At 37.6% G+C, this 25,765-nt stretch overlaps 1 protein-coding gene across 12 annotated transcripts in view; it reads left to right on the top strand.

Annotated features, from left to right (window-relative positions):
• SNX7 (sorting nexin 7) overlaps positions 1-25,765 on the top strand; it is a 217,522-nt gene that overhangs the window by 33,098 nt on the left and 158,659 nt on the right. For 11 of the 12 annotated variants that reach the window (XM_013997355.2, XM_021090764.1, XM_021090763.1 and 8 more), the window contains exons 3-7: positions 2,324-2,434; positions 2,798-2,962; positions 5,677-5,875; positions 8,530-8,729; positions 15,107-15,193. In XM_013997355.2, the coding sequence (XP_013852809.2) occupies positions 2,324-2,434; positions 2,798-2,962; positions 5,677-5,875; positions 8,530-8,729; positions 15,107-15,193 (762 nt within the window). The remainder of the gene's footprint in view (positions 1-2,323; positions 2,435-2,797; positions 2,963-5,676; positions 5,876-8,529; positions 8,730-15,106; positions 15,194-25,765) is intronic. The other variant, XM_013997357.2, reaches the window with a different exon arrangement.

The following is a 25,765-nucleotide window of genomic DNA, read 5'->3' as shown; positions in this document are numbered from 1 at the left end:
GTAAATAATTGTATCAGGAAGCCCATGTCCCTGGCATCTAGTCCCCTTATGGGAAGTTACCCTTTGTCCTCCAGGTGATGTCTGAAGGGATACTTGAAAGAGGTACTTTGTCTTTCTGAGATCTAGAGATGTGCCTGGCCTTAGGACAGGGAGGAGTAAGAACTCGGAGACTGAATAAGAGTCTTGCCTCTCACACCTGCGTCATGAAGACAAACTCATAAATGCCACCAATATGCACTTGAGAGTTAAAGTATATTTGTTATTCTAAGATTCCTTTTCCCTCAAAAACAGTTTTCTAAAGTCTCTGATCTTAGAGTAGTTGTTTGCCCTTGACCGAAGGTCAGTATTTGTTGAATAAAGTGCATTTTGAGGTGTAGATCACATGAGTCCCTTGGTTCTTAATTTCAAGATCCCATATTTTTATGGTCAGACCTGAAAAATTAAACACCACTTCTGGTTTCCCTTTCATGGAAAACTGTGTTCTAGATTAGAAACTAGGGATAAAGCTTCCAAAGAGTAGGAATAACAGAGTTTGATGACAATTTTCCAGTTTCGAAATGTCTTGTGTTCTAAAACGTTAATTTGTAGAACAAATAATATATAACTGAGAACCCTTTAGAAGTGCAGTGAAGTCTTTGAGCAGGAAGAAAGGATGCACTGTCTTTAAGGCTTGTATGTATCCCCTGTTTTCATCCGTTACTGTAGGATATTAGAGAACTCTTCAGTCAATGGCATAGTCATAAGGACAGAATCAACCAATTATTTGACTTGATTTTTACATCTTCTTCCTGCCAGAATTTATACAGCATTCTTTTATGTTTACTTGGAGATTCTTCAGAACACGTAAAGCTCAATCTTATTTTAACTGCTTAGAGTTTGAGTGTTTTTATTGTTAATGCCAGTTTATTTTTGGAAATCAGTAGTCAACCTGTGCATATGTGCTGGTATGAGGAGGTGTTCAGTAAGGGTGTTTAATGAGTGACTCTAGCCATGGTTTGTGTGCATATGTATGTATGTGTGTGTCTTTGCATATATATGCACACATACCAACTTGTATATATATTGTTAAACTGTGTGTCTGCTAGATTGAGTTTTCCTGTTTTTACCATTTCCATAACTTGTACCATTTTGCATAATAGTTAAGATTTCATGGTGTTTTTTGAACATGTAGTTCCTTGGACTCCTGCATCTCATTTACTTCCACTTTTCCACTAAAAAGGGAATGTTTTGCTAAGATAATATTGTATGATATTCTAAACACCCATTTTACGAGAATAAACCTTGGCAAGTATAGTTCTTGTGAGCCTTATTTTATGACAATTAAGATCGCATCTTATTTTGACTTAAACTGCTTAATTTTACAATTGTGTTCATCTCTGTGGGTGTTTGATAGTTCTGGTGAGTGTGAAATATATAATGTGTTATTCCATATTTACTCCTCCAGGAAAATCTCAAACTTAATGTTACTGTGTATAATTTTCTTAAAAAATTATACAAGTTACCTTTTTTTAAAATGAGAGGTGAGTGTGCCTTATCTAAGGCATTTTTTGTATTTGTCTTGGAATTCAGGTAACAGGAGTGAGGTTGATACTGTACCCATGTTTTTCTTGTCATATGGGTTGGAGTAGATTTTTGGTTTGTTGAGAACAGATATTTTAATGTATTTGCTTAATTTTTAGGAGTTTAAGCATGCAACTCAAAATAAAATTCCTTGAGAAATGACAGAAAGATTTTTTTTCTTCACATGAAATTTCCATTAATAACATTTTTAAACCGTGGTAAAATCTCTCTGTATAATGTTAGAATTTTCATATACTAAAAGCAAATTTTAGCAAAGCAATTCATTTGAGCAAATTCCAGGAAAACATTTTTTTTTTCTCAGTTATGTTCAGGTTATTTTCCAAATTGCAAAAATAGAACTTTCCTCAAATTCTGAATTCTGATCATCTTGAGAAATGAAATATACTTGAAACCTAAATTCGGAACGCACTTTCCTGTTAGCAGGAAAGTCATGCCAAAGATAATAGTAGTTAAAATCTTGTGGAAGACAGATGGTTTCTCTAAGACAGATTTTTCAGTTTGGATTTTAAATTCGAGCATGATGTTTGCTTTCTTTCTGGAAATACTGGAAAGTGTGCTTTGTTTCATCTGCTACATGAATTGATGACTGCAAAAAAAAAAAAAAGTACAGGCTGACAAACACTGAATAATTAGAATTTGTTAGTTTTTGAGACCCATTTATTTCAGAATGTCTAAAATAACTTTGGGCAAATGTCTTCTGTCTTACATTGCATGTGCTGTGATTCTCTTCGACCTTCTCCAGACATCTCGTGGGGAATTTGACTCCAGTGAATTTGAAGTTAGGAGACGTTATCAAGACTTCCTTTGGTTGAAAGAAAAACTTGAAGAAGCACACCCCACTCTGATTATTCCCGTACGTTTACATTTTTTTCTTCATGGAAATAGCTGCCATTTTGTCTTGTGAATCGTTAGGGAGCCGAACATCCAATTTCAGCCCTTTAAGTCGGTGTGATTCACTTATCTCAGAAACATTTGTTTTTAAACTTTTCAATCGATGGGCAGATTTGTTTTTTTTTTTTTTTTTTGAAACTATTGTACTGTGTTCAACTTTACAGTATTTGGCTCTAGCACTGTGAATTTTGAAAAATTATTTTTATAAGAAATGATCACATGTTGAAAGAGTCTTCCAAAAAAGAAAAGGTGTAGAATTCCTGATAATCCTATGCCACATAATGCTCAGATGCTTTAAAAAAAATTTTTTTTTTTTTTGGCCCAGCCATTGCCAGAAAAGTTTATAGTGAAGGGAATGGTGGAACGCTTCAACGATGACTTCATTGAGACACGCAGAAAGGCGTTGCATAAATTTTTGAACCGAATTGCTGATCATCCAACTCTAACATTTAATGAAGACTTCAAAGTTTTTCTTACGGCACAAGCTTGGGTAAAGAATTTTGCGTATACTCATAGTATCTCCTTTAGTATCTGTGTGTTGCATATAGGTTGTATGCTTCTTCTTTTTTACCTTTATAAATCAAGTAGCAATGTCCTTGAATTATGATGGATTTTATGCATAGGAGTGTTATCCTTCAGATACAACCCGGAGTCAAGTCTGCGTAAACTTATTATGGAAATCTTTTATCTTTCTCTCATATATATAACTCATATTTCTCTTGGTAGCTGTTGTGTTTTTGTTTGTTTGTTTCTTGTTTCCTTTTCTTTCTTTCTTTCTTTTTTTTTTTTCTTGTGGCCAGGGTACTCCTTGCATATATACCCAATACTGAAAAATACATAAACATTTTTTTTTTCTTTATACAGTTGCACCTGCAGCATGTGGAAGTTCCTGAGCTAGGGGCTGAATCAGAGCTACAGCTGCTACACCTCAACCAGGGTAACACTGGAACCCTGATGCATCTGCGACCTATGCCACAGCTTGTGGCAATGCTAGATCTTTAACCCACTGAGTGAGGCCAGGGATTGAACCCTCATCCGTGTGGACACTGTGTTGGATTCTTAACCCACTGAGTCACAACAGGAACCTCTAAATATCTTTTAAGTGATATGAATTTTAAGTAATAATGGATCAAGGCTTTTCAAGTTAGGATAGAATTTTTTATTGTATGGATGGATGGATAGATAGAGGGATAGATAATTTCCTTACTTTTCCTTCAATTAATGTGGAGTACCCTAATATCGAATACAGAAACCTTATATGTTCCTTTTCTTTTCTTCTATGAAGCTGTAACTCACCAAGAAGGATGACAGATAGGATAAATGGTCGATATTAAATACTTACCGACTGATGTTGAGTTTTCTCTCAGTTGTTGCCGGAGGGATAGAAGCTAAAAAGTGGTCTTGATAGGACTTGGTGTCTGGAAGTCCTGTGTGACTTATGTGAGATGAATTTGTGGCCTGACTCCAGACCCTTAGAAGCTGTCAGAAACATTCTCTGCCATCAATAGTTGCAGTAACAGCTTTGCCACCTGTGACTTGTGCTGTTTCCGATAATGCTTTGCTCTAGCAGATGATGTGGTAGCACTCCTGGATGGCTGTGTTGCCTGGTCAGGGATGGCATCTGTTATTATTTGCACACAAAATCATCCTGACATGGAGATCAACAAGTTGATATAGTTTGTGTTAAGACCTCAACAAAAGAAAGAAAGTCTGGACAAAAGATAATGTGTTATTTAATATTGGGGTAAATAATATATAATGTTATCTGTGGATTTGGTTGTCAGCATTGTTATGTATAGATTTGTGTGTGTGTATATGTTCTTTAACTTCTATTTGATCCCAAACCCATATTGAAACATGTGCCACAGCCATCATCAGAATCCCTTTTCCTCCTTCTCCGGGTTCTTTTTTAGTATGCGGTCCTTGTGAAGGGATGCTCTTGTGTGGTGTAGCCTTTTATAGCATCTCTACTTTGCAAGCCTGTAGCTCACCCTCCTTGGTTAACTGTGAAACAGCTAGTTACATATTTTATTAAAAGTCCCTCTCCAAAAATAGCCAGTGGAGATAGAGTCACAGCTTACCCAGGGAAGTTGGTTGAGGAGCGATGGTCAGGTTTGCCAGCCATGCTAGTGACTTTAAGAAGACAAAGCACAAAAGAAACAAACAAAAAAGAAGACAAAGCAGGTTAGGGCTTTGCAATGAAGCCCCTGCAGTCAGACTGGCGGGACTCTGATCCTTGTCCACCAGTGCATTGCTCTTGACCTCAAGCAAGCACTTTAACCATTCTGCGCCTCTGTATTCCTCTGTAAGATGAGAGTAATAATAGAACCTACTGCGTAGTGTTAATGTGAGTTACATATATAAAAATGCAAGGGAGTTATCATTGTGGCTCAGTGGTAAAAAACCCAACTAGTACCCATAAGGATGTGGGTTCGATCCCTGGCCTCACTCAGTGGGTTAAGGATTTGGCATTGTCGTGAGCTCTGGTGTAGGTCACAGACTTGACTCAGATCTGTCCTTGCTGTGGGTGTGGTGCAGGCCGGCAGTTCCAGCTCTGATTGGACCCCTAGCCTGGGAAGTTCCATATGCCATGGATGTGGCCCTAAAAAGACAAAAACAAAAAAAAAGCAAGTATTGTACCTGCAACATATGTAAATGTTAGCTATTATTATTATAAAATTTCATGGTGTTAACGAGTTATATAGATAAAAAAATGGAAGTATTGTACCTGTGGCATATTAAGCTCTTAATAAATGCTCGCTATTATTATAACTAATGAATTAATGGAGTTTTCCATTTTTTTTTCTTCTTGGGAATAGTTTAGACCCTGAGAAATCTCCTAATCATTTTTCTATTAAATTTCTGTTATAAAATCTAGAGTTCATCTGAAATCATCCTTTTGATCTTCTCCAGTATCTCTTTAAGCAAGATCCCCTCAATTAAACTGTTCTTGGAAGATCCATGCTCTGAGGCAGCATGTGGATGTGTTTTACATGAGAACTTTGAAAAGGAATATTATTAGCAAGGAGACCTGTACCCTAAATTCATCTATTTCAAATCAATAGTTTGCAAAAAGATGTATAAGAAACATGTTATTATCTTTATTTTATTCTTCTAATTAAGTTTCTTTTTTGTTGTTGGGTCTTGGCATATCATTGTTGCTTCATCACAAATACTGTATTTCTTTTGTTTGTTTGTTTCTAGGAGCTCTCTTCTCACAAGAAGCAAGGGCCTGGATTACTTAGCAGGATGGGGCAGACCGTCAGATCGGTGGCATTGTCAATGAGAGGAGTTAAAAGCCGCCCCGAGGAGTTCATGGAAATGAATAACTTTATTGAAATATTTAGCCATAAAATAAACTTGATAGATAAAATATCTCAGAGAATCTACAAGGAAGAAAGGGGTACGTAAAGTCCCTGAAATGGGATTTCAAAGTTGTTGACTTTCTGATGGATCTTTTACATGTATTGATGTAGTGGGAGCAAGACAGCATCAGCTTAGCATTTCTTTTTAGTTATTCTTAGGATTTCCATCTCTGCTTAGTGTCCATCTGTTATTGTTTATCTCTTAGAGCCTTTAAACGTATTAATCAGAGTCATTTTAAAGTCTAGTCTGATAATTCCAGCACCCCTGCCAAAGCTGGTTCTGATGCTTGCTTTCTCTTTCAGTTGTGTTTTCTGCCTTGTATGTCTTTTTTCATGGCAGCAGGACATGATGTACCGATAAAACGAACTGCGGTGAATAGGCAATAGGCGTTGGTGATGTGCTGAGGTGTGGGGGAGGGGCAGTGTGCTCGGAATCCTTGCTGAGGGTCTCAGGCTTTTAGTGAGGCTGTGCCCGTGGACTGGGAGCTTCACAAAAGTTTAGTTTTTTTTTGTTTTTTTTTTTTTTTTTTTTTTTTTTTTTTTTTTTTGAGCTCTCATTTTCAAGGAGAATGCACAGTGGCCCGAACTTGAGGGCTTTCTTGGGCTTTCAGATGTGAAACCTGCTTGTCAAGATGTCATTGAAAACAATGGAATTTTTTAAGAAGTAGTTTTGGGAATCTAAGCTACATAGAGCATTTCATTCATAAACCATGAAGGATCTGGAGATCATAACTAGTGGTTTCTCTTTTTATATCTTATTCGATTGTTTTCTTTGATTTTGCTTTATTTTGTGTTCCTCAGCTTCTTTGGCAAATATGTATTGACCACATGTTATGCTGCTGCTTTGTGCTGAAGAGTTAAAGGGGTGATGAAACAGTACCTCCCTTGAGCTCATAGTCTTAGTTGACAAAGGAGTTATATTAACAGACAAATTACCATGCCCCCCCATTAAATGTTTGCACACGAAGGTGGTTTAAGTGCTATCTAAGCATTGTTTAGAATTTCAAGGAAGCTCTCTATGTAAAAGTAAATACTGCATGGGTTTAATGACACACAATGATATACACACAACTTGAGAGAAGAAATAAAGGAGAGCATTTTATTTTCTAGAAATATTAGCTATTATGGCATCGGGAGAGTGCAGTTTGGAGGGGCTCTCGTGTTCATTAAGCCTAATGTCTTCCTTAGGTGACAACTAATATTTCTATTGTTTTTACATTTTTAAAGTTTTTTTTCCCGTTTACTTGAACATGGAAACTTTTGAAATTCTAATAGTTTAGGAAAAAGTTTAATGTAGAGCAGTATGACATATTTCAACTAACCCTAATGAGTAGTAAGATTAAATACAGAGAATTTAATTATGTTGATATGAATAGTAGACCAAAAATCTCTCTGCGTATACATTCCCTGCCTTTGAAAAGCCATCTATCATTCAAAGTTGATAGCGTAAAAGCAAAAATATAAAAATACACAGATTTTAAATGAAATCCAAATTTTTGAATAAATGGCTTATCAAGCATTGAGTAGTCTTTTGTTCATCATTCTTTCATTGATATGAAAATATTTATTAAATACATTATGTATTAGGCTTTGAGATTAAAAAATAAGACTCAGCCCTGTTTTAAGGAGCATATGTCCTAGGAGTATGAGAGTTATGCAAGCAGTCATAATAGAGTGGGGTAATAGAAGTATTAAATTATGATAGGCTTTAATAGACATATAAAATTATAATAGGCTCACTGAAGACAAAGCATCTGAGAATCCCTTGGAACAGAAAGAGAAGAGATTTATTTGTGCTAGGACTTAAAAGATTAGAAGCAGTTTGTCAGATGATAGAAAATGGTAACGGGCAAGGAAAAAAGACATGTGCCGTGTTTGGGTTAGGAGAAATCATGAGCTGTTTATGAATGAGCAGTTGGCTTGGCTTGAATTAAAACTATCTTTGGGAGAGAATCGCAGAAGGTAGACCTGGAGAAGCAAGATAGGGACTGATCACAAAGGACTTTCTAGTCCAGCTAAGAAGCGTCCATGTTTCTGTACTGTGACAAAAATTGAAACAGGAAGAAGTGTTAGACGTCCCTTGCAGTATTGCAAGTTAGAGATGCTGATGACAATGGGAGTGAGGACAGATAGGTAGATAGTGGGTGGGTAAGTGTGTGGATGGTAGATGGAGAGGGAGGTGGGCAGATAGCTAGATGGATGGGTGGATAGATAGAAAATTATCAAGAGGGGTTGAATTGGTGGTTGGCTCTGTGCAGGTGTGAGTCTAGGATGGCCCCACATTCTTTGGCTTGGATCCCTGGAAGTAATTACCATTAAGTAAGACATGTAAACAGGAGAAGAGGGAAAAGAAGACGGGCTTTTTTTTAGGTCATGTTGCCTCTGAGACACTAGGTGTAGTTTGTTTGGTAGGCAGAAGTCCATGATAGATATGGGCGTCGTATACTTTATCTCCCAAGCCAGGGCTCTTTAGAGTACAAAAAAGGATGTTGTTATTGATTATGTCTGAACAGCAGTCATTCAAGGAGTGATCTGAGCAGAGTGGGATGGCAGGTTTATTTAATGAACAGTGATATCCTTATTCTTATGTTCATGGATGGAAACATGGGAGAAAAAGAAGGTCCTTTCTTATTGTCTGTACTGTGGGGATTTTGAAGACGTCTATAAATGGAAGACCTTAAATTTTTTTTAGACTATTTTGACGAAATGAAAGAATATGGCCCAATTCATATTCTGTGGTCGGCCTCAGAAGAAGATCTGGTCGATCCTCTAAAAGGTGTGGCCAGCTGCCTTGACAAGTGCTGTAAGGCCACTGAAAAACGGATGTCTGGACTCTCGGAGGCCCTACTTCCTGTCGTCCATGAATATGTGCTTTACAGTGAAATGTTAATGGTAAGAACACTGAGTTACAATTTTACCTTAGTCCCTGACCTGCTTAGGAGCTTTACAAAGGCAGTTTCTGTTACTGTTTGTTCATCACTGTCTTCTATTCTAGAAGAATGCTTTGCACGTAGCTGCTCATAAAAATTTCTTCACTGCCTGAGTGAACTGATGAGCAGAAGAACATGTTCATAAGAGACAAAAATGTTCAACAGTAGCGACACCAGTTTTTAAGATTCTACATAGAGTTGAAGCATCCTCAGGCCCAATTTACATAGGGAATAGGATGAGGTTTTCCAACCTTTCTAAAATTTTATTTTAAAAATGTTCAGCACTTTCGACATTTCTTTTCATGAAAGAGTTGCTTCTCTGCTTCTAGGTACATTTGATTTAGCAATATATTTGGTATCATTATGTAGAAAGCACTTGAGGAGGATCGTGCTGTTTGGACTGTCTTCCGGATGCTTCTGAAAAGAAATCCTTCGCATTAACATGTTCTCCTTTCACTCTTTGAAAAGGCTCTTATTCCCCTCCCATCCAAGGTTGGCATTTACCCTCCTCCCTTCAAGTGAAGGTTTTCAGATATTAGGATTTAGCGATGCTCTCTGCAAAGCTCATTTTTCCATCCACTATCGTCCTCTGCTCACAGTTGCTTGGGCAGTGGAATGGAGGACCCTCAACTTTCTGCTTTAGGGTGGTGGTGGAGGAAGAGTAGTAGTTCATTTATAGCCCATTTCTTCTGCCATTTATGCTTGGATCCGTGTCTGGCTTCTGTTTTCATGGACTCTTGATTTGGGGGGATTTAATGTCTTGCTTAGCCTTTCAGCATGAAATCCGCCTCTTTCATATCTGTCATGCTTAGGTTTTCCTTTCGCAGAATCAGTAAATGTTTTGTAGATGTTTTAAATTTCGGCTGTTGCTTGACTTTGTTGGGGTCCTCCCATACACAAGCCCTTCCTGCTCCCCGAACACCTCTGGGGTTACACCACTGAGGAGCCGAATCCTTGGCTGCCATCAGTTTTCTTGGCTGCATTCCTTTGGTTCCTTCGTTATTCATCTTCCTCTTGTGTGGCTGTTCAAAGAGATCTGATTTTTGTCATTAAAAATGTCATATTCTTTGCCCTTAATTAGACATGTTTCGCTCTTTATTATGTCAAGATGGAAATTGTGCAGTTTATGTCATGTATCATCAAAGATGTGGAAAGTTATAGCAACCAGAATGATTTTATAGGTCCTCATTTAATTGTATTATTTTGTAGCTTCCTAGGGTGTAATCAGTAGCAGTAATATTGCAGTTCTGGTTCTGTTTTATATTAGAATGTTTTCTTCAGTGCGAGCGAAGATAATGAAAAGTATACACCTTGATACAATCACTACATTTCTGTAATTTTTACTAGTTGCCTTCCGAAGAAAACTCTTGCTAAAATATGTCCATGTATATGAAGCACAATGGTTCGTATTTATGGAAACACACCTTAAATAGCTGCGGCTAAATCATAGTATGTGCCATTGGGGTTAGAGAAAGGGAGAGGTTTCTGACATTGATGGCAATTAAGCATTGAAGTAAATAGAAAAGAATTAGTGAGAATTTGTTGAATTTTCTATTGATTTTTGAAAACAAATAAAACTAGAATGAGTTATTTTCGGGATGCTTTTTATCCTTAATGCCTCTCGGTTCTCAGATAATGTAGAGCCAGCTCCTCTGGTTCCCACTTAACTGATTTGTGTCTAGGTTCTTCCCCTCCTCCGAAAACACCCCAAAGACCTGCACCTCATTAAAGTCCTTCTCTTGTATGTCCTGTTCTCCCTGGTTGATTGGTTTTTCTCACCCAGAGTTAGTTTTATCTTTACCTTGAACTGTTAAGAACATTTGTGTTCAATATTACAATTTCATTATTTAATTAATACTATGAAAACCAGTGAAAGATGAGTACACATTTTTTCAAAAAATCCTTGTGTCTATGAAGCCTGAGTAGACCGACTTGGAAGAAAAATAAGTCAGCAAGGGAAAGACATTGTAAAAGACTGACAAACAAGATAAGAGATGCAGATGAACTCTGCACTCAACTTCCTTCCCGGGGTGTTTTCATCTGAGAGACACTGAAACATGACATCATGGTTATTCAAGAAAACTGTACTTTAATTAAATAAATTAAAAAAAAAAAAACAGGGCGGAACTCCTGTCAGTCAGAGAAGAGGCCATACTTACTTATCCAGAGCTTGGTTAATCGATTAATATTTATGTATTTTAAGCTAAATAAAATCTTAAGATGTGAATGCCCATGTCAGTTTTCTGCTTCATTACTGTAATTGACCTCGATTAACTATGCCTTTGGAGTCCAGGAAGAAGTCCAATGATGGGTGTTTTCAGGTGAGTGGCCCCTGGGACTCTTCAAATGCAGCAGCTTGTACCATAGCACACACCGTCAGTGCCCCCACTGATGTGTTGTTGTTTTGTTCTTTATTCTTTTTGAAGAACTGTACATGCACAGAGTGCTCAATCAAAACGTATGTATTTTGTACATAAAATACATAAACCATTAAGATGTACATTGGTCAAACTAGTAAAACGTTTATGAAAAAATCCTTTTAAATACTTGCTATCAATTTAGCTTCTAGAGATTTAATAAAAAAAAAAAATGAAGTCAGTATATCCCCTGATGACTAATGGCTTGGGGAGAGATACTGTATGTATTCTGAAATATATATTTTGTTATACAAAGATTTTTTATTTTTTTCCATTATAGTTAGTGTTCTGTCAATTTCTACTGTATAGCAGAGTGACCCATTCATATATATTCTTTTTCTCACATTACACTCTATCATGTTCCATCACAAGTGACTAGACAAAGTTCCCTGAGCTCTGCAGCCGGATCTCATTCCTTACCTATTGCAAATGCTGTAGTTTGCATCTATTAACCCCAGACTCCCAGTCCATCCTACTCCCTCCCTCTTCCCCTTGGCAACCACAAGTCTTTTCTCCAAGTCCATGAGTTTATTTTCTGTGGAAAGGTTCATTTATGCTGTATACTAGATTCCAGATATAAGTGATATCATATGGTATTTGTCTTTCTGACTTATTTCACGTAGTGTGAGTGTCTCTAGTTCCACCCATGTTGCTGCAAATGGCATTATTCTGTTCTTTTTTATGGCTGGGTAGTATTCCATTGTGTATATATACCACATCTTCTTAATCCATTCATCTGTTGATGGACACTTAAGTAGTTTCCATGTCTTCACTATTGTGAATAGTGCTGCAGTGAACATACAGGTGCATGTATCTTTTTCAAGGGAAGTTTTGTCTGGATATACACCCAGGAGTGGGATTGCTGGATCATATGATAGTTCTATATTTGCTTTTTTGAGATATCTCCACACTGTTTTCCATAGTAGTTCTACCAATTTACATTCCCACCAACAGTGTAGGAGGGTTCCCTTTTCTCCACACCCTCTCCAACGTGTTATTTTTGACTTGTTAATGGTGACTCACCTGTAACCATTTTGACAGGTGAGAGGTGGTGCCTCATAGTAGTTTTGATGTGCATTTCTGTAATAATCAGTGATGATCATTTTTTCATGTGCTCGTTGGCCATCTGTCCATCTTCTTGGAGAAATGTCTATTCAGGTCTTTTGCCAATTTTTCAATTGGGTTGTTGGTTTTCTTGCTGTTGAGTTGTATAAGTTGTTTGTATATTTTAGAGATTAAGCCCTTGTCTGTTGCATTGTTTGAAACTATTTTCTCCCATTCTGTACGTTGGTTTTTTTTTTTTTTTATGGTTTCCTTTGTCCTTTGCTGTGCAAAAGTTTGTCAGTTTGATTAGGTCCCATTGGTTTATTTTTCCTTTCATTTCTGCTGCCTTGTGAGACTGACCTAAGAAAACATTTGTAAGGTTGATGTCAGAGAATGTTTTGCCTATGTTCTTTTCTAGGAGTTTGATGGTGTCTGGTCTTATGTTTCAGTCTTTAAGCCATTTTGAGTTTATTTTTGTGCGTGGTGTGAGGGTGTGATCCAGTTTTCCCAGCACCACTTACTGAAAAGTCTTTTTCCCATTTTATGTTCTTGCCTCCTTTGTCAAAGATTAATTGACCATAGGTGCCTGGGTTTATTTCTGGGTTCTCTATACTGTTGCATTGGTCTGTATGTCTGTTTTGGTACCAGTACCACACTGTCTTGATGACTGTGGCTTTGTAATATTGCCTGAGGTCTGGGACAGTTATGCCTCCTGCTTGGTTTTTGTTTCTCAGGATTGCCTTGGTGATTCTGGGTCTTTTATTGTTTCATATAAATTTTTGGATTTTTTATTCTAGTTTTGTGAAAAATGGCATGGGTAATTTGATAGGGATTGCATTGAATCTGTAGATTGCTTTGAGTAGTATAGCCATTTTTGCAATATTAGTTTTTCCAACTCAGGGGCATGGACTGTCTTTCCATTTCTTTGAATCCTCTTTAATTGCCTTGATTAATGTTTTATAGTTCTCAGCATATAAGTATTTCACCTCCTTGGTCAGGTTTATTTCCAGGTATTTAATTTTCTCGGGTGTGATTTTTTTAAAAAGGTATTGTATTTTTATGTTCCTTTTCTAATATTCCATTGTTAGTATACAGAAATGACACCGATTTCTGAATGTTAATCTTGTATCCTGCTATTTTGCTGAATTCGTTGATCAGTTCAAATAGTTTTTGTGTGAACCCCTTAGGGTTTTCTATATATAGTATTATGTCATCTGCATAGAGTGACAATTTTACCTTTTCTCATCCAATTTGGATACCTTCTCTTTGTTTGTCTGATTGCCGTGGCTAGGACTTTTATGTTGAATAAAAATGGTGAGAGTGGGGGTCCTTGTCTTGTTCCAGATTTTAGTGGAAAGGCTTTCAGTTTTTCTCCATTGTGTATTATATTTGCTATGGGTCTGTTATAAATGGCTTTTATTATGTTAAGGTATGTTCCCTCTATACCACTTTGGTAACAGAGTTTTTATCATGAATGGGTGTTGGACTTTGTCAAATGCTTTTTCTGCATCTATTGAGATGGTCATGTGGTTTTTGACTTTTATTAATGTGTATAACATTGATTGATTTGCATATGTTGAACCATCCTTGTGAACCTAGCATGGAACCCACTTGGTCTTGTTGTATAATCTTTTTTATATGTTGTTGTATTCAGTTGGCTAAAATTTTGTTGAGAATTTTTGCATTTATATTCATCAAAGATACTGCCCTATAATTTTCTTTTTTGGTAGTATCTTTGTGTGATTTTGGTATTAGGGTGATGATGGCTTCATAGAATGTCTTTGGGAGTGTTCCTTTTTCTTCAAACTTTTGGAAAAGTTTAAGGAGGATGGGTATAAGTTCCTCTTTGTATGTTTGGTAGAATTCCTTTGTGAAGCCATCTGGTCCTGGACTTTGATTTGTAGGGAGTATTTTTATGACATCTTCAATTTCATTTCTAATGATCGTTCTGTTCAGTTGATCTATTCTTTATTCAGTGTGGGTGGGCCGTATATCTGTAGAAAGTTGTCCATTTCTTCTAGATTGTCAAATTTGTTGGCATATAATTGTTCATAGTATCCCTTATGGTTTTTTGTATTTCTGCAGTATCCATTGAGATTTCTCCTTTTTCATTTCTTATTTTGTTTCCTTGAGTTCTTTCTCTCTCTCCTCTTCTTGGTGAGCCTGGCCAGAGGTTTGTCAATTTTGGTTACCCTTTCAAAGAACCAGCTCTTGGTTTTATTGATTTTTCGAAACACTCTCTTTTAATGATTTCCTCTCTGATCTTTATAATTTCCTTCCTTCTGCTGACTTTGGGTTTTGTTTGTTCTTTTTCCAGTTCTTTTAGGTGGTAGGTTAAGTTGTTGATTTGAGATTTTTCTTCTTTTCTGAGGAAGGGCTGTATTGCTATCAGCTTCCCTCTAAACACTGCTTTTGCAGCATTCACGTAGATTTTGAATGGTTGTGTTTTCATTATCCTTTGTCTCGATGTATTTTTTCATTTCCCTTTTGACTTCATCATTGACCCATTGGGTTTTTTTTTAATAGCATGTTGTTTAGTCTCCATGTAGTTCATTTTTTCTCATTTCTTTTCCTGTGGTTGATTTCTAGTTTCATGCCATTGTTAAATTTATTGAGGTAATTTTGTGCCCAGTATGTGGTCAATCCTTGAGAATGTTCCATGTGCCCTTGAAAAAAATGTATGTTCTGATTTTTTTGGATGTAATGTCCTGAAAATTTCAGTTAAGTCTAAACCTTCTATTGTTATTTAGGATCTCTGTTGCATTATTGATTTTCTGTCTAGAGCATCTGTTCATTGATGTGAATGGAGTGTTAAATGCTCTACAAAGATTCTTAAAACTAAGTATAACCCATTTCATCCATGTATTTTAAAATCAAGGGTGTTATGAAAAGAAGAGACCAAATACAAGCGGAACTGGATTCCAAAGTTGAAGCTTTGACCTCTAAAAAGGCAGATACCGATCTGGTAAGCTTTAAATTTCTTGATGTAATTACATAGAATTCACTGTATAAAATTTTTACTAGCAATGTAAAGCTCTATTACATGCTTGTTTTTAACCATTCAGCAAATGACATTAAATTTTCTTCCAAAAGTCTATTATACACTGAGTCCAGAGTTTATAAGCTAAAGATGCTTTTCTGATTTTCTGTCTTATATTTTCTCTTACAATGAGCTAAGTATGACGTTAATGTTTTTTAAAAAATTAGAGTGTTCAAAGAAGGTATGGAAAAAAGTACTGACATTGTTTGAAAAAGTAAGTACTCAGTCGATAAATCTACTTTTTGCTAAATTGGTGTTTTTATGCATTTTTTCCTCGTTACTATAAAATTCTTTACAAAGAAAGTATCTTTGTTTTCAGGCTTAATCCATTCATAAAAGTAATACTTTATAGAAATTTTCAAACATTAAAAAAGGTTTAATAATGTAAGAACTCACATGCCCGTCACTGGGATTCATTTATCTCCAGCACTTTGCCTAGGTTTTTTTTTTTTTTTTCCCTTCTTTTTTTTTTACAGCCACACCTGTGGCATGTGGAAGTTCCCAGGCTAGGGGTCAGATCAGAGCTGCATCTGCCAACCTATTGCACAGCTGTAACAACACTGAATCCAAGCCACATCAGTGACCTATGCAGGCAGTGAAGGATCCTTAACCCACTGAGCGAGGCCAGGGATTGAACCCACATCCTTAGAGACACTATCTCGGGTTCTTAACCCACTGAGCCACAACAGGAATTCCTTGCCTAATTTTTTTCATCTTCTTTTTCTCCCCCCCCCCCTTTTTTTTTCTGAGTAATTTCCGGCTGTTATATTTTCACCCACGATAGGTTAGTACTTATATTTTATCGTCTTTGTGTATTTTCAAAGGAATGCTGTCAGATCACAATTATTATTCTCATTTTTAAATTGAGGAAGAGGTTTGAAAGGTGGAGTAACTTGCCCAAGTTAACATAGTTCTGGAAACAGAAGTAGAATGGGAGATGGTGGCATCACTCGTCTCCCTCAGAACGTGCTGCCTCTCTTGCAAGTATAAATGTGGGGAAGATTGCTCAGTGCTTTGCTAACTTTTACTGTGTTCTCTGTGAAAGAGACTTTCCCTTTTTTTTTTTTTTTTTAATTTAAGGATTTAGATTAGTATTGAGCACACTTTTGTCAGGTGAATGGGGAAGTCTTTGAAATCCCCACCCTGTTACTCCATAGCCCCCATCCCCCAGCCCACCTGGGCTTGGGACTCACCTCCTTTCTCCCTGGTTTAATTTTCTCTCTAGTTTGTATAATTTTCTAAAACAAAATATGATTTTACTTCTGATTTTCTTTCTTATCTTTCTTTCTCTCACTCCCCATCCCTACTCCAAACACTCTCAGAGAACAGGAATTTTTTTCGTTGTTTTCTGAAGTGTCCTCAGCCCAGAGAACAGTGTCTGGTATGTGGTAGTCACTCAGTAAATCTTGTGAATGAGTGAAAATTGCAGTGATTGCCCTGATTCATAAAAACACATTGAAGGCTTGAAGGAGTTCCCTTCGTGGCTCAGTGGTTAACAAATCCGACTAGGAACCATGAGGTGGGGGGTTCAATCCCTGGCCTTACTCAGTGGGTTAAGGATTCAGTGTTGCCGTGAGCTGTGGTGTAGATTGCAGACACAGCTCAGATCCTGTGTTGCTGTGGCTGTGGTGTAGGCTGGTGGCTACAGCTCCGGATTGGACCCCTAGCCTGGGAACTTCCATATGCCGCAGGAGCAGCCTAGAAATGGCAAAAAGACCAAAAAAGAAAGAAAAAAACACATTGAAGGCTTGAAACAATAAATCTCTGCAAAATCAGACTATCTATAAAACATGGAGATTTCAGTGATTATGAATTACCCATATGTTTCTTAACTATGTTTACTTTTCAAACTCAGATTTATTTTCCCGAATGGAATGTGGGTGGGGAATGGTGAACTCCTATGGACAGAGTTGGGAGGATGGGATCTGTGAGAGGGACCAACAGAAAGCATAGAATAAATGGAATTAAGGCTAAAGGAGAAAATCACCTTCGCTTTTACCTCAGAATGAGGCAAAAAAATAGGAAATCCAAGATTAACCTTCCCAATACAATAAAGAGTGTATGCATAATTTTAAAGAGTCAGTTGCAAAGAACAAAAGTGGGTAAGCACATGTACAAAAATTGTAATAGTAACTTTGGAACTATAGAGTTTTTTAATTTGTTCAATAATTTTTAAAGATACTAAAATTTGTGATTAGATAAAATTTTGCCCTTGACCAAATACTAGAAAAAGTACAGTATCTTAAAGTTTAAGGAGAATAGTAAAATGGCTTAAAAAGCAAGCATCTGTTCAGAATGGCTTATATTCGTATTTTAAATTGAAAAGAAGAGTAGTTGGGATTGTTCCAACCACAAAAACACGGGAAAAAATAGCTTGGGCCCAAATATGGCTAGGCTTTCCCAACTCAACTAAAGCACATTTTTTCTTTTCATTTGACTTGCAAATATTTTGTCTTTTGCTTTATAAAAATTTCCTTGCCATCTCATTATAACCTGATGATCCATCTGTATTTATGATTTCATTTTGTGTGTATGTGACATGTCCACTATAAAAGTATTTACCTAGTTAGCTGCTATGTTGTAAGATTTGAAAACCTGAGACTTTCATTAACTATGTTATATTCTGTAAGATCATTTTTATTATTAACATTTGAAACAGGCATTTAATAGAGACATTACAAGTATCTTTTTGTTACCCATCAAAAAGCAGATCCTTCCTCAAATCAGGGACTAATTTAATGATTTGTGAATGGCACCATTTCCATTTTCAAGCAATTTATTTGTTTACGGACCTCACTTCCAGATCCCTGTGTGTTATGGTGATATCTTTGGGAGAAACCTTCCAGGTTACTCTCAGAATGAACCTGCTAAGATTGGTCACAGTACAACCAAAGGAAGGGAAGTTGCTTAGAAATATGCAGGATAGGGTCACCATGGAAACACACCCTTGTAAGGTCCTTCTAAGAAGCCCTCCTTTGCAGTCACCATGGCGACCCTGGCAGAGAACTGAATAGAGCAATCTAGCCTGGTTGTTTACCATGGCAACTCAAGCAGGGCCACTTTGGAAACAACCCTGGGGCCATTTCTATGGAGACCTGCTGGAGCCGCCTTCAGAGGCTCCATCAAAGTCACCTTTGGGTGGGGACGCTATATGCAAACCCGGCAAAGCAGCTCATAATGAAAAGGTTTGTGAAACGAAGCTCTACCTAGAAGGGCAAAGACTAAGAGAGAGTTATAATTATTGGGCAGAGATAGAGCAGTGATGTGATGTAACATTCCAGAGGTTGTATGAGACATACTAGATAATCTTTATGTGGGCTATGCGGCATACAAACAGGAAGCTCTTGCCTTTCACCTTGCCTGTAACCTTGTATCTGCTATAAATTGGCATTATTGTTACTTTTCCTCATCACACAAATATGCCCACAAAAATGATGTTTTGTTGCAAACTAAAATAATGTTTTATAATGAATTCTTTTTTTTACTGCCTGAGTAGTTATAAAGTGGCTCCTTCTTAGAGCATGTAGTTTGTAAATCTTATCTCACAAAACAAAATAATAAAAGTAATGGTTTTGAAGTGATCTAAATTCAGAAAACTCATTTGAAGTTCAGTTCAGCTCTTCAATTAGAGTCTTGTCATTTAGGCTTTGGAATTAGATAGACCTAGGATCAAATCCTGGCTTATCTGCTTATTATGTCTTAAGCCACATTTCCTATCTTTTTAAAGCCTTATTTTATCATGTATAATTTGGGGAAATTATTACTACCTTTCTAATAGGCTTGTTCAAGGATCAAATGCTACAATGCAGGTGAATTATTTGGATCATAGAAAACACTCAGGGTTCGTTAGCTATTGTTACTTTGATGTCTTTACAGAAGTAATATTTGAGATGGGTCCTGTAAAATGAGTCAGAAATTGCTCCTTGAAGACCCAGTGAGTGGATACTATGAAAAGGAAAGCTCAAAAAAACTGTGCTATAGTGTACAGCTCTTTTAGAATTGGTCCTTAGGAAAAACAAAAAAACAAAAACAAAAAACTCTGCTACCCTGAGGAGCTCCCATTGTCTAGCGAGCAGGGTGCTGGGGAGATGAGAGATGTGGACTTTGATGTGGGCTGCGGTCAGATGGGAAGGGAGCCTTGTTATTTGTCAGGATTAGGAATGTGGGCTTTATCCTTGGGGCTGTGTGGATCAGCCAGAGCCTGAACTGAAGAGGTGGTAGTGGATTGCAGAGAAGAGAAATTTGAGAGAGATGTAGGTGGAAGATAGAATCTGAAGCACTTAGAGAATGAGGGCAGGCCTTATTGCAAGTGGTTAGTGACCCTTGACATGCCTAGCTTGTAAGGAAGGCAGACTGTGGCTCTATAACCTGTACCATGGCAGAGAGAAGGAAGAATGAAAATGGGAGATGTGCAACTTTCCGTCACGATAAGATGACGTTTAAGGGAGAAGTATTCAACAAAAGCCTTTCAGCAAGTGTTGTTGGGTACCTCACATATACAAGATGCTATTCCAAACACTAGGGAAACAGTGGTCAAGAAAACAGGCCCTTGGAGTTCCTGCTGTAGCACAGTGGGACCGAAGGCATCTCTGCAGAACTGGGACACAGGTTCGATCCCCAGCCTAGCACAGTGGGTTAAGGATCCGGCATTGCTCCAGCTGTGGCATAGGTCACAGCTATGGCTTGGATCTGGGAACTCCATATGCCCTGGGGCATCCAAAAGAGAAAAAATAAATAAGAACACAGGAAAGATCTTAAGAAGAAGGTGATTGTGTAAAACCTGAAAAAGGTAAGTTCTGGAAGCACGTGAATACCTGGGAAAAGACCATTTTATGCAGTGCAAAGTGGAAGTACGCCTGCGTGTTTCATGCAAAGCATAGAGACCACAGTTGCTGGACCGGAATGAGAATGCGCAAGCAGAAGAGTCGTGGGAAATGAGGTTGAAGAGGTACCCAGGGATCTGTTCGCGAAGGGTCTTGTAAGACTTGGTCTCAACGGGACAGGAAGAAGCATTGGAACAGAGGAGCGACCTGATCAGACCTGTTCTAAAGCAATTACCGTGCTTGGGAAAGACAAAAGCTAATGTGTTTATGGATGTGCATGAGATGCGAGAAGGCCAGAGCTGGAGACCAGCTCTTACAGTCCCGGTGGACGTGGTGTGAAGTGATCAGATTCTGAGGATATTTTGAAGACAGAGTTGGTTGCTATTTAGTGGACTATGAAATTGTCACTGGACAAGAACTATCTTGAGGTTTTTGGACTGAGCAAGCAGAAGTTAAGAGTTGGCACTGACTTAGCCAAGACTTTGGGAAGAACAGCTTTAGTGAGAAAGATGAAGAAATTAGATCTGGTTGTATAAGGTTGATGTGCCTATCAGATACTCAAGTGAGATGTTGAGTAGGGAGTTGCATATAGAAATCCTTAAAAAAAAAAAAAAAAAAAATCCAGAAGTCAGGGGATGGATCCAGCTGAAGATATATATTTGGGAGTTATTAGTGCATAGTCATTAAAGCCATGGCATTTGTTGCAGTCTAAAGGATGAGAACAAAAAAGGTCCCTGATGGTAACCTTATTTAAAGGTTCATATGCTAACATTAAACATTAGAGAAGGAGGAAGTTCCCCTTGTGGCTCAGCGGTAACGAGCCTGACTAGTGTCCATGAGGATGCAGGTTAGATTCCTGGCCTCTCTCAGTGGGTTAAGGATCCAGCATTGCTATGAGCTGTGGCACGGGCTCGGATCCGGCATTGCTGTGGCTGTGGTGTCGGCTGTGGTGTAGCTGCAGCTCTGATTCGATCCCTACCCTGCCCTGGGAACTTCTAAATGCTACAAGTGTGGCCCTAAAAAAGCAAAAAAAAAAAAAAAAAAAAAAAAAGTTAAGGAAAGACTAGTAAGGAGAAAGAAAGAAAACTTGTACAGCTTTGGCTGTTGGTAGACAGTTGGACCAGTAAGATGAAATAAACATTTATTTGGGTCATTCAGCATTCTTAACCACTTCTCCATTTTGTGAGACATTTATAAAACAGCTTGATACAAAATAATTGAGTGTAGACAATAACATATTTTAAGAAAGATTGAGAGTTATATGCTCTGATAAAGAAGATGTTCAGTGAAATAGATATTCAGAGTAACAAAATTTCTGCTGTGGAGATGAAGGTATAACAATGATTGAGATTATGAGGAAAATTCAGATATTTGGAGGAACTTGTGGTTTTTGCAGTTTAGTTATACGTTTTCAGAGTCAGAGCTTCTGTGTGAAAATGCTTATTCACTTCACTGTTTAAGATAAATAAGGTTCATCTGTGGTGCTAAATAATGCTGCATATCCATCTTATTTTTATTTTTATTTTTGAATGGATGATTTATAGTTTGCCACTCAAAGCAGCATTCAAATATAAATGAATATGAATACATCTGACATTTAGCAATATGTGCATGGAATCTGAGAGTTGGATGTAGATATAATGCCATAGCTGTTTAGCAGTGTATTTATGTGAGCAAAAAGAAAAAAATGCATTTTCATAAGATCGTTATAGTCTGCATTTGCATACAGCCACATTCGGAAGCTACCAGCAGATAACCAAATTTATTTAAACTGGTCCTTGCTCTGTATGAGCTGCTATTTTTGAACCAGTATTTTACTCTCATCCTCAAATTGTGGTTATTAATCTTCAGATGATCTTGATAGTGTACTAAATGCTGTGCGGAGCAAGACTGCCTGCTCTTTAAGCTTTACAGAAATGCTAACACTGATACAGCCTTTTTTTTTGGGGGGGGGGGTGGCGAGGTTGGCTCTACCTTTTCTCAGATATTTGTTGTCCACTCCCCTGACTTTTTAACAAATGAGGCCTTTCTCTGGTCCTCATTTTCTAATATCTATTTTTCTCTCTCTGCTGCTTTTTTGTCTGTATCTACGCGTGCATCTCATGTACACAAAGATACACTCGTATACATATACACATACTCAGAGAAGGACATGATGCTCTCCAGTGGAAGGAAAAAGAGCTTTCTTCTTTATGTTCCCTTTTATCCATTTATCCTAGAAGGCATCCAGCAGATCTTACCTAACATCTCATTGGCCAGAGTCATGAAAAGTCCATGATCAAACCAGTTACTCGGAGTGGGAATGTGACCAACAGAATTGACTTGGACCAGCCACAGGCTGTCCGCTGATGCAGATACCTTGAAAAAGCTGAGGCTCTCTCATGTAGTAAGAAGGGGGTGAGCAATGGGTTCTGGGTAAACAGCCGTTTAATGTTTGCCTGACATACGCAGTGTAGCAGTGTATTGGAGTCACACACACACGGCACACTGGGAGTCTGGATGAATGAGTGATGCTATAGTCAAGAAGGCCCTCGACCCAGAGCAAAGCACCAGGCAGTCCCTAGAATCCATCTCCCTCTGTACCTTCCCTGGCAAGCCTCTCATTCAAGGCATCATTGGTTGAAATGGGTGGTAAAAATTATCCATGTGCTGCTATTTATATAAAATTGTAAAAGATAATAATGAGTATTTGATTAAATAGCAAAAGAAAAAAATCATGTCTACCCTATGAATAAGAGCCTGTTGAGCCTGGGCTCTCTATTTGGAATTTTACCATGTTATTTTACCCTCTGTCATTTATCTTATGCCCCTGGCATTGCAAGTAGAGCAGTCTCTGAAGAGCATTTAATAAGAAGTCTTAAACTCGACTACAGAGTGGGCATGTGATTTCAGCCACAGGATCATGTGCCTTGTAGTTTGGGGAAGGTTACTTAACTTGCTTTAGTTTCCTCCAGGGTGAAAATTGTGAGTAATATCTTCCTTAGAGTATTGTTAAATCAGCCTATGAAAACTCTTAGCCAGCACCTAATCAGTGTTACAGTGTAAATATTTTGTACTTGAAGTATACTTTGGGTGTCTCATTCTTCTAGATCAAAGTTTGGAAAGTGGTAACAGTTTCCTGCTTGCTAGACCTTCCAATTGTTTTTGTTTTGTTGTGTTTAGAAAAGAGGCAGCAAGTATCTTGAGTTGAATAGTGACCTTGCCCCAGTTGGTTGCTCTAGGCAATTAAATAATTTAAGATGTATATGAATATAGACTGACTATTAAAAGGTTGTGTTTGGGACTCCAAACAATTGTTTTACCTAAACAATACCTGGTATTGTACAACTGATCTGTATGGTTCTTGAAGAAGAAGAACCAGAAATCCCTCTATGATGAATGTAAAGGAGGGACTAATTCTCCTTTTCCTTTAGGAGGACTCCTGAGAAAAGTTTCATTTATGTCCCAGCACCAGCAGTAGGATTTAACTTCTCCTGAGCCATTAGCTTGTTTGCAGCATCTACACATCTTGGGTTTTATACCTGTTCCTACCCCACTCTTTATCTCACTTTTTACATGAGTTTCTAGACTGTGAGGGCCCCAATTCTGATCTAGTTATATCTAGCAATTATGTCTTCTCTGTGTCCAACTCAGCCCTGGCTTTACCTTCTTTTTCTCTTACTCTTACTTTCCTTTTGTGCCAATGAGTTTCCTTACTACATTTAAACTAGTTGCAGAGTCTTAATTTTGGAAGCCATCTTCAATCTATTATGGAACAAATAAGAAACACTAAAAAATAGGGACTCTAGGGGTAGATTATTCCAAATAATTTTGAAGATCAACATCTAATTTATAATATTTTTTGACCAAAAAAAATGCATTTGGGGTTATTTCTTTGGGAATCCACCAACACCAGCATCTCTGTTGTGACTACAAACTTGGGCACTCTCTGATTCATATGAACTGTTAACCAGAAAATGAATCGGGAGATGTCTGAGGATGAGGTGAAAAACGTGTACTATGTCCAGAATTTTTGCCCATGGAATTTGCTCAAGGAAGTTATTAAATAGTAAGGCTTACTGATTTGAAAAGAAAGAAAAAAAAAAAAAAACACAGAAACTTACAGTCTCGATGAATAAGAAGGCTTTGTGTACATTTGTGGTGGGTGACAGTGAAAGGTGGTAAAAGACAATGAAAACTGTAGAAAAAGAGAAGTGGCATTGTTGGAAGTGATTTTCTAAAGAAAGATTCTAAGTGCTGTGTTTTCTCTAGGAACATTTTTCCCCCCACTGTCTTAACTGCAACAGAAAAAGTAACAGATGGATAAGTAAGAGGAGTGGTTTAAAATTCCAGTCATTTCTTCTCAGGATTTAAGAAATTCTACTTATAGTGTCCTTGCGGATTTGTGGTTCGGTTTGTGGAGTTCTGCCTACCGTAGATGGAATATTTTACACAGCTGTCCCATATAGGAACTCAAAATAGATTCAATTTCCTTTTAATTTAGACTTTTTGTTAATAAGAAATGTTTCCTAAGGGTCTGTCTTCCATATCTCTTTGGCTCCTGGCCCTGCCTGGGCACTCAATAAATATTTGATTATGCCTAGAACAGGAACACACTGGGAGTCTGAAGCCTGGAGAGGACTTTGATTCACTTTGCCTTAGCTTGTGACCTTAATCAGACATTAAGTATTCTTTATCCACGAACATGCAGAAATAATGCTTTCTTTGAAGAAACTTTTTTTGAAGATGCATTAATGTTTATAAATCTAGAGCTTGTGTCAGTAAAAGTTTTGGTAAGCTAGAAGAAAATGTAAAAGAATAATATATTGGCGAATATGTAATGACATATCATAAAACATTATTTAAAGCATGAATCATTTAAATAGTACTTCTAAAAACAAAATATTATATTTCTGCAAAGAGCAGAACTGGTAGTTTTTCTTTTAGTACAGTGCCATATCACTTTTTTTTTTTTTTTTTTTTTTTTTGGTCTTTTAGGGCTGCACCCAAGGCATATGGAATTTCCCAGGCTAGTGGTCAAATTGGAGTTACAGCTGCTGGCCTACACCACAGCCACAGCGACATGGGATGTGAGCTGTGCCAGTGACCTATACCACAGTGCACGGCAGCACCAGATCCTTAACCCACTGAGCAAGCCCAGGGGTCGAACCATGTGCGCTTGGATCCTAATCAGGCTTGTTATCACTGAGCCACAATGGGAACTCCCATATCACTAAGTGAATTTTGATCTATTATATTTCTAGGCTTTGGAGAGTAAGCTTTTTCTGTTAAACCCTAATCAATAGAAGAGTAAATTTAGGGGACATGCCGCAATCCTGTAGCACCATTCAATTTTCAGAGTTTCCACACCCAAACAGGTGCTTTCCTTTCTGAAACATATTTTGCATTTATTTAGTACCCATCGTATGCCAGGCACCATGCTAATAATTTATGTAGACTATCCAATGAATAATTCTGTATAAGGTGAGTGTAACTTATTCCCATGTTTGTAGATGAGAAAATTGGGGCCCAGATTGTCAATCGGGGAAGAGTTAGGCGTTCCCTCCCTGTCTAAGCACTTTGTGGTGGGGAAACTGCAGTGACCAAGACTGACAAAGCCCCTTTCCCCAGGGAAATACGGTCTCACAGAGGGAGAGTAAAGGGAGAAATAGTAAAAGACCATGATAATTTCAGA

The sequence above is a fragment of the Sus scrofa genome, chromosome 4, assembly GCF_000003025.6.
Source record: "Sus scrofa isolate TJ Tabasco breed Duroc chromosome 4, Sscrofa11.1, whole genome shotgun sequence".
Classification (NCBI taxonomy): Eukaryota; Metazoa; Chordata; class Mammalia; order Artiodactyla; family Suidae; genus Sus; species Sus scrofa.
This window is presented reverse-complemented; position numbering and strand designations above follow the sequence as displayed.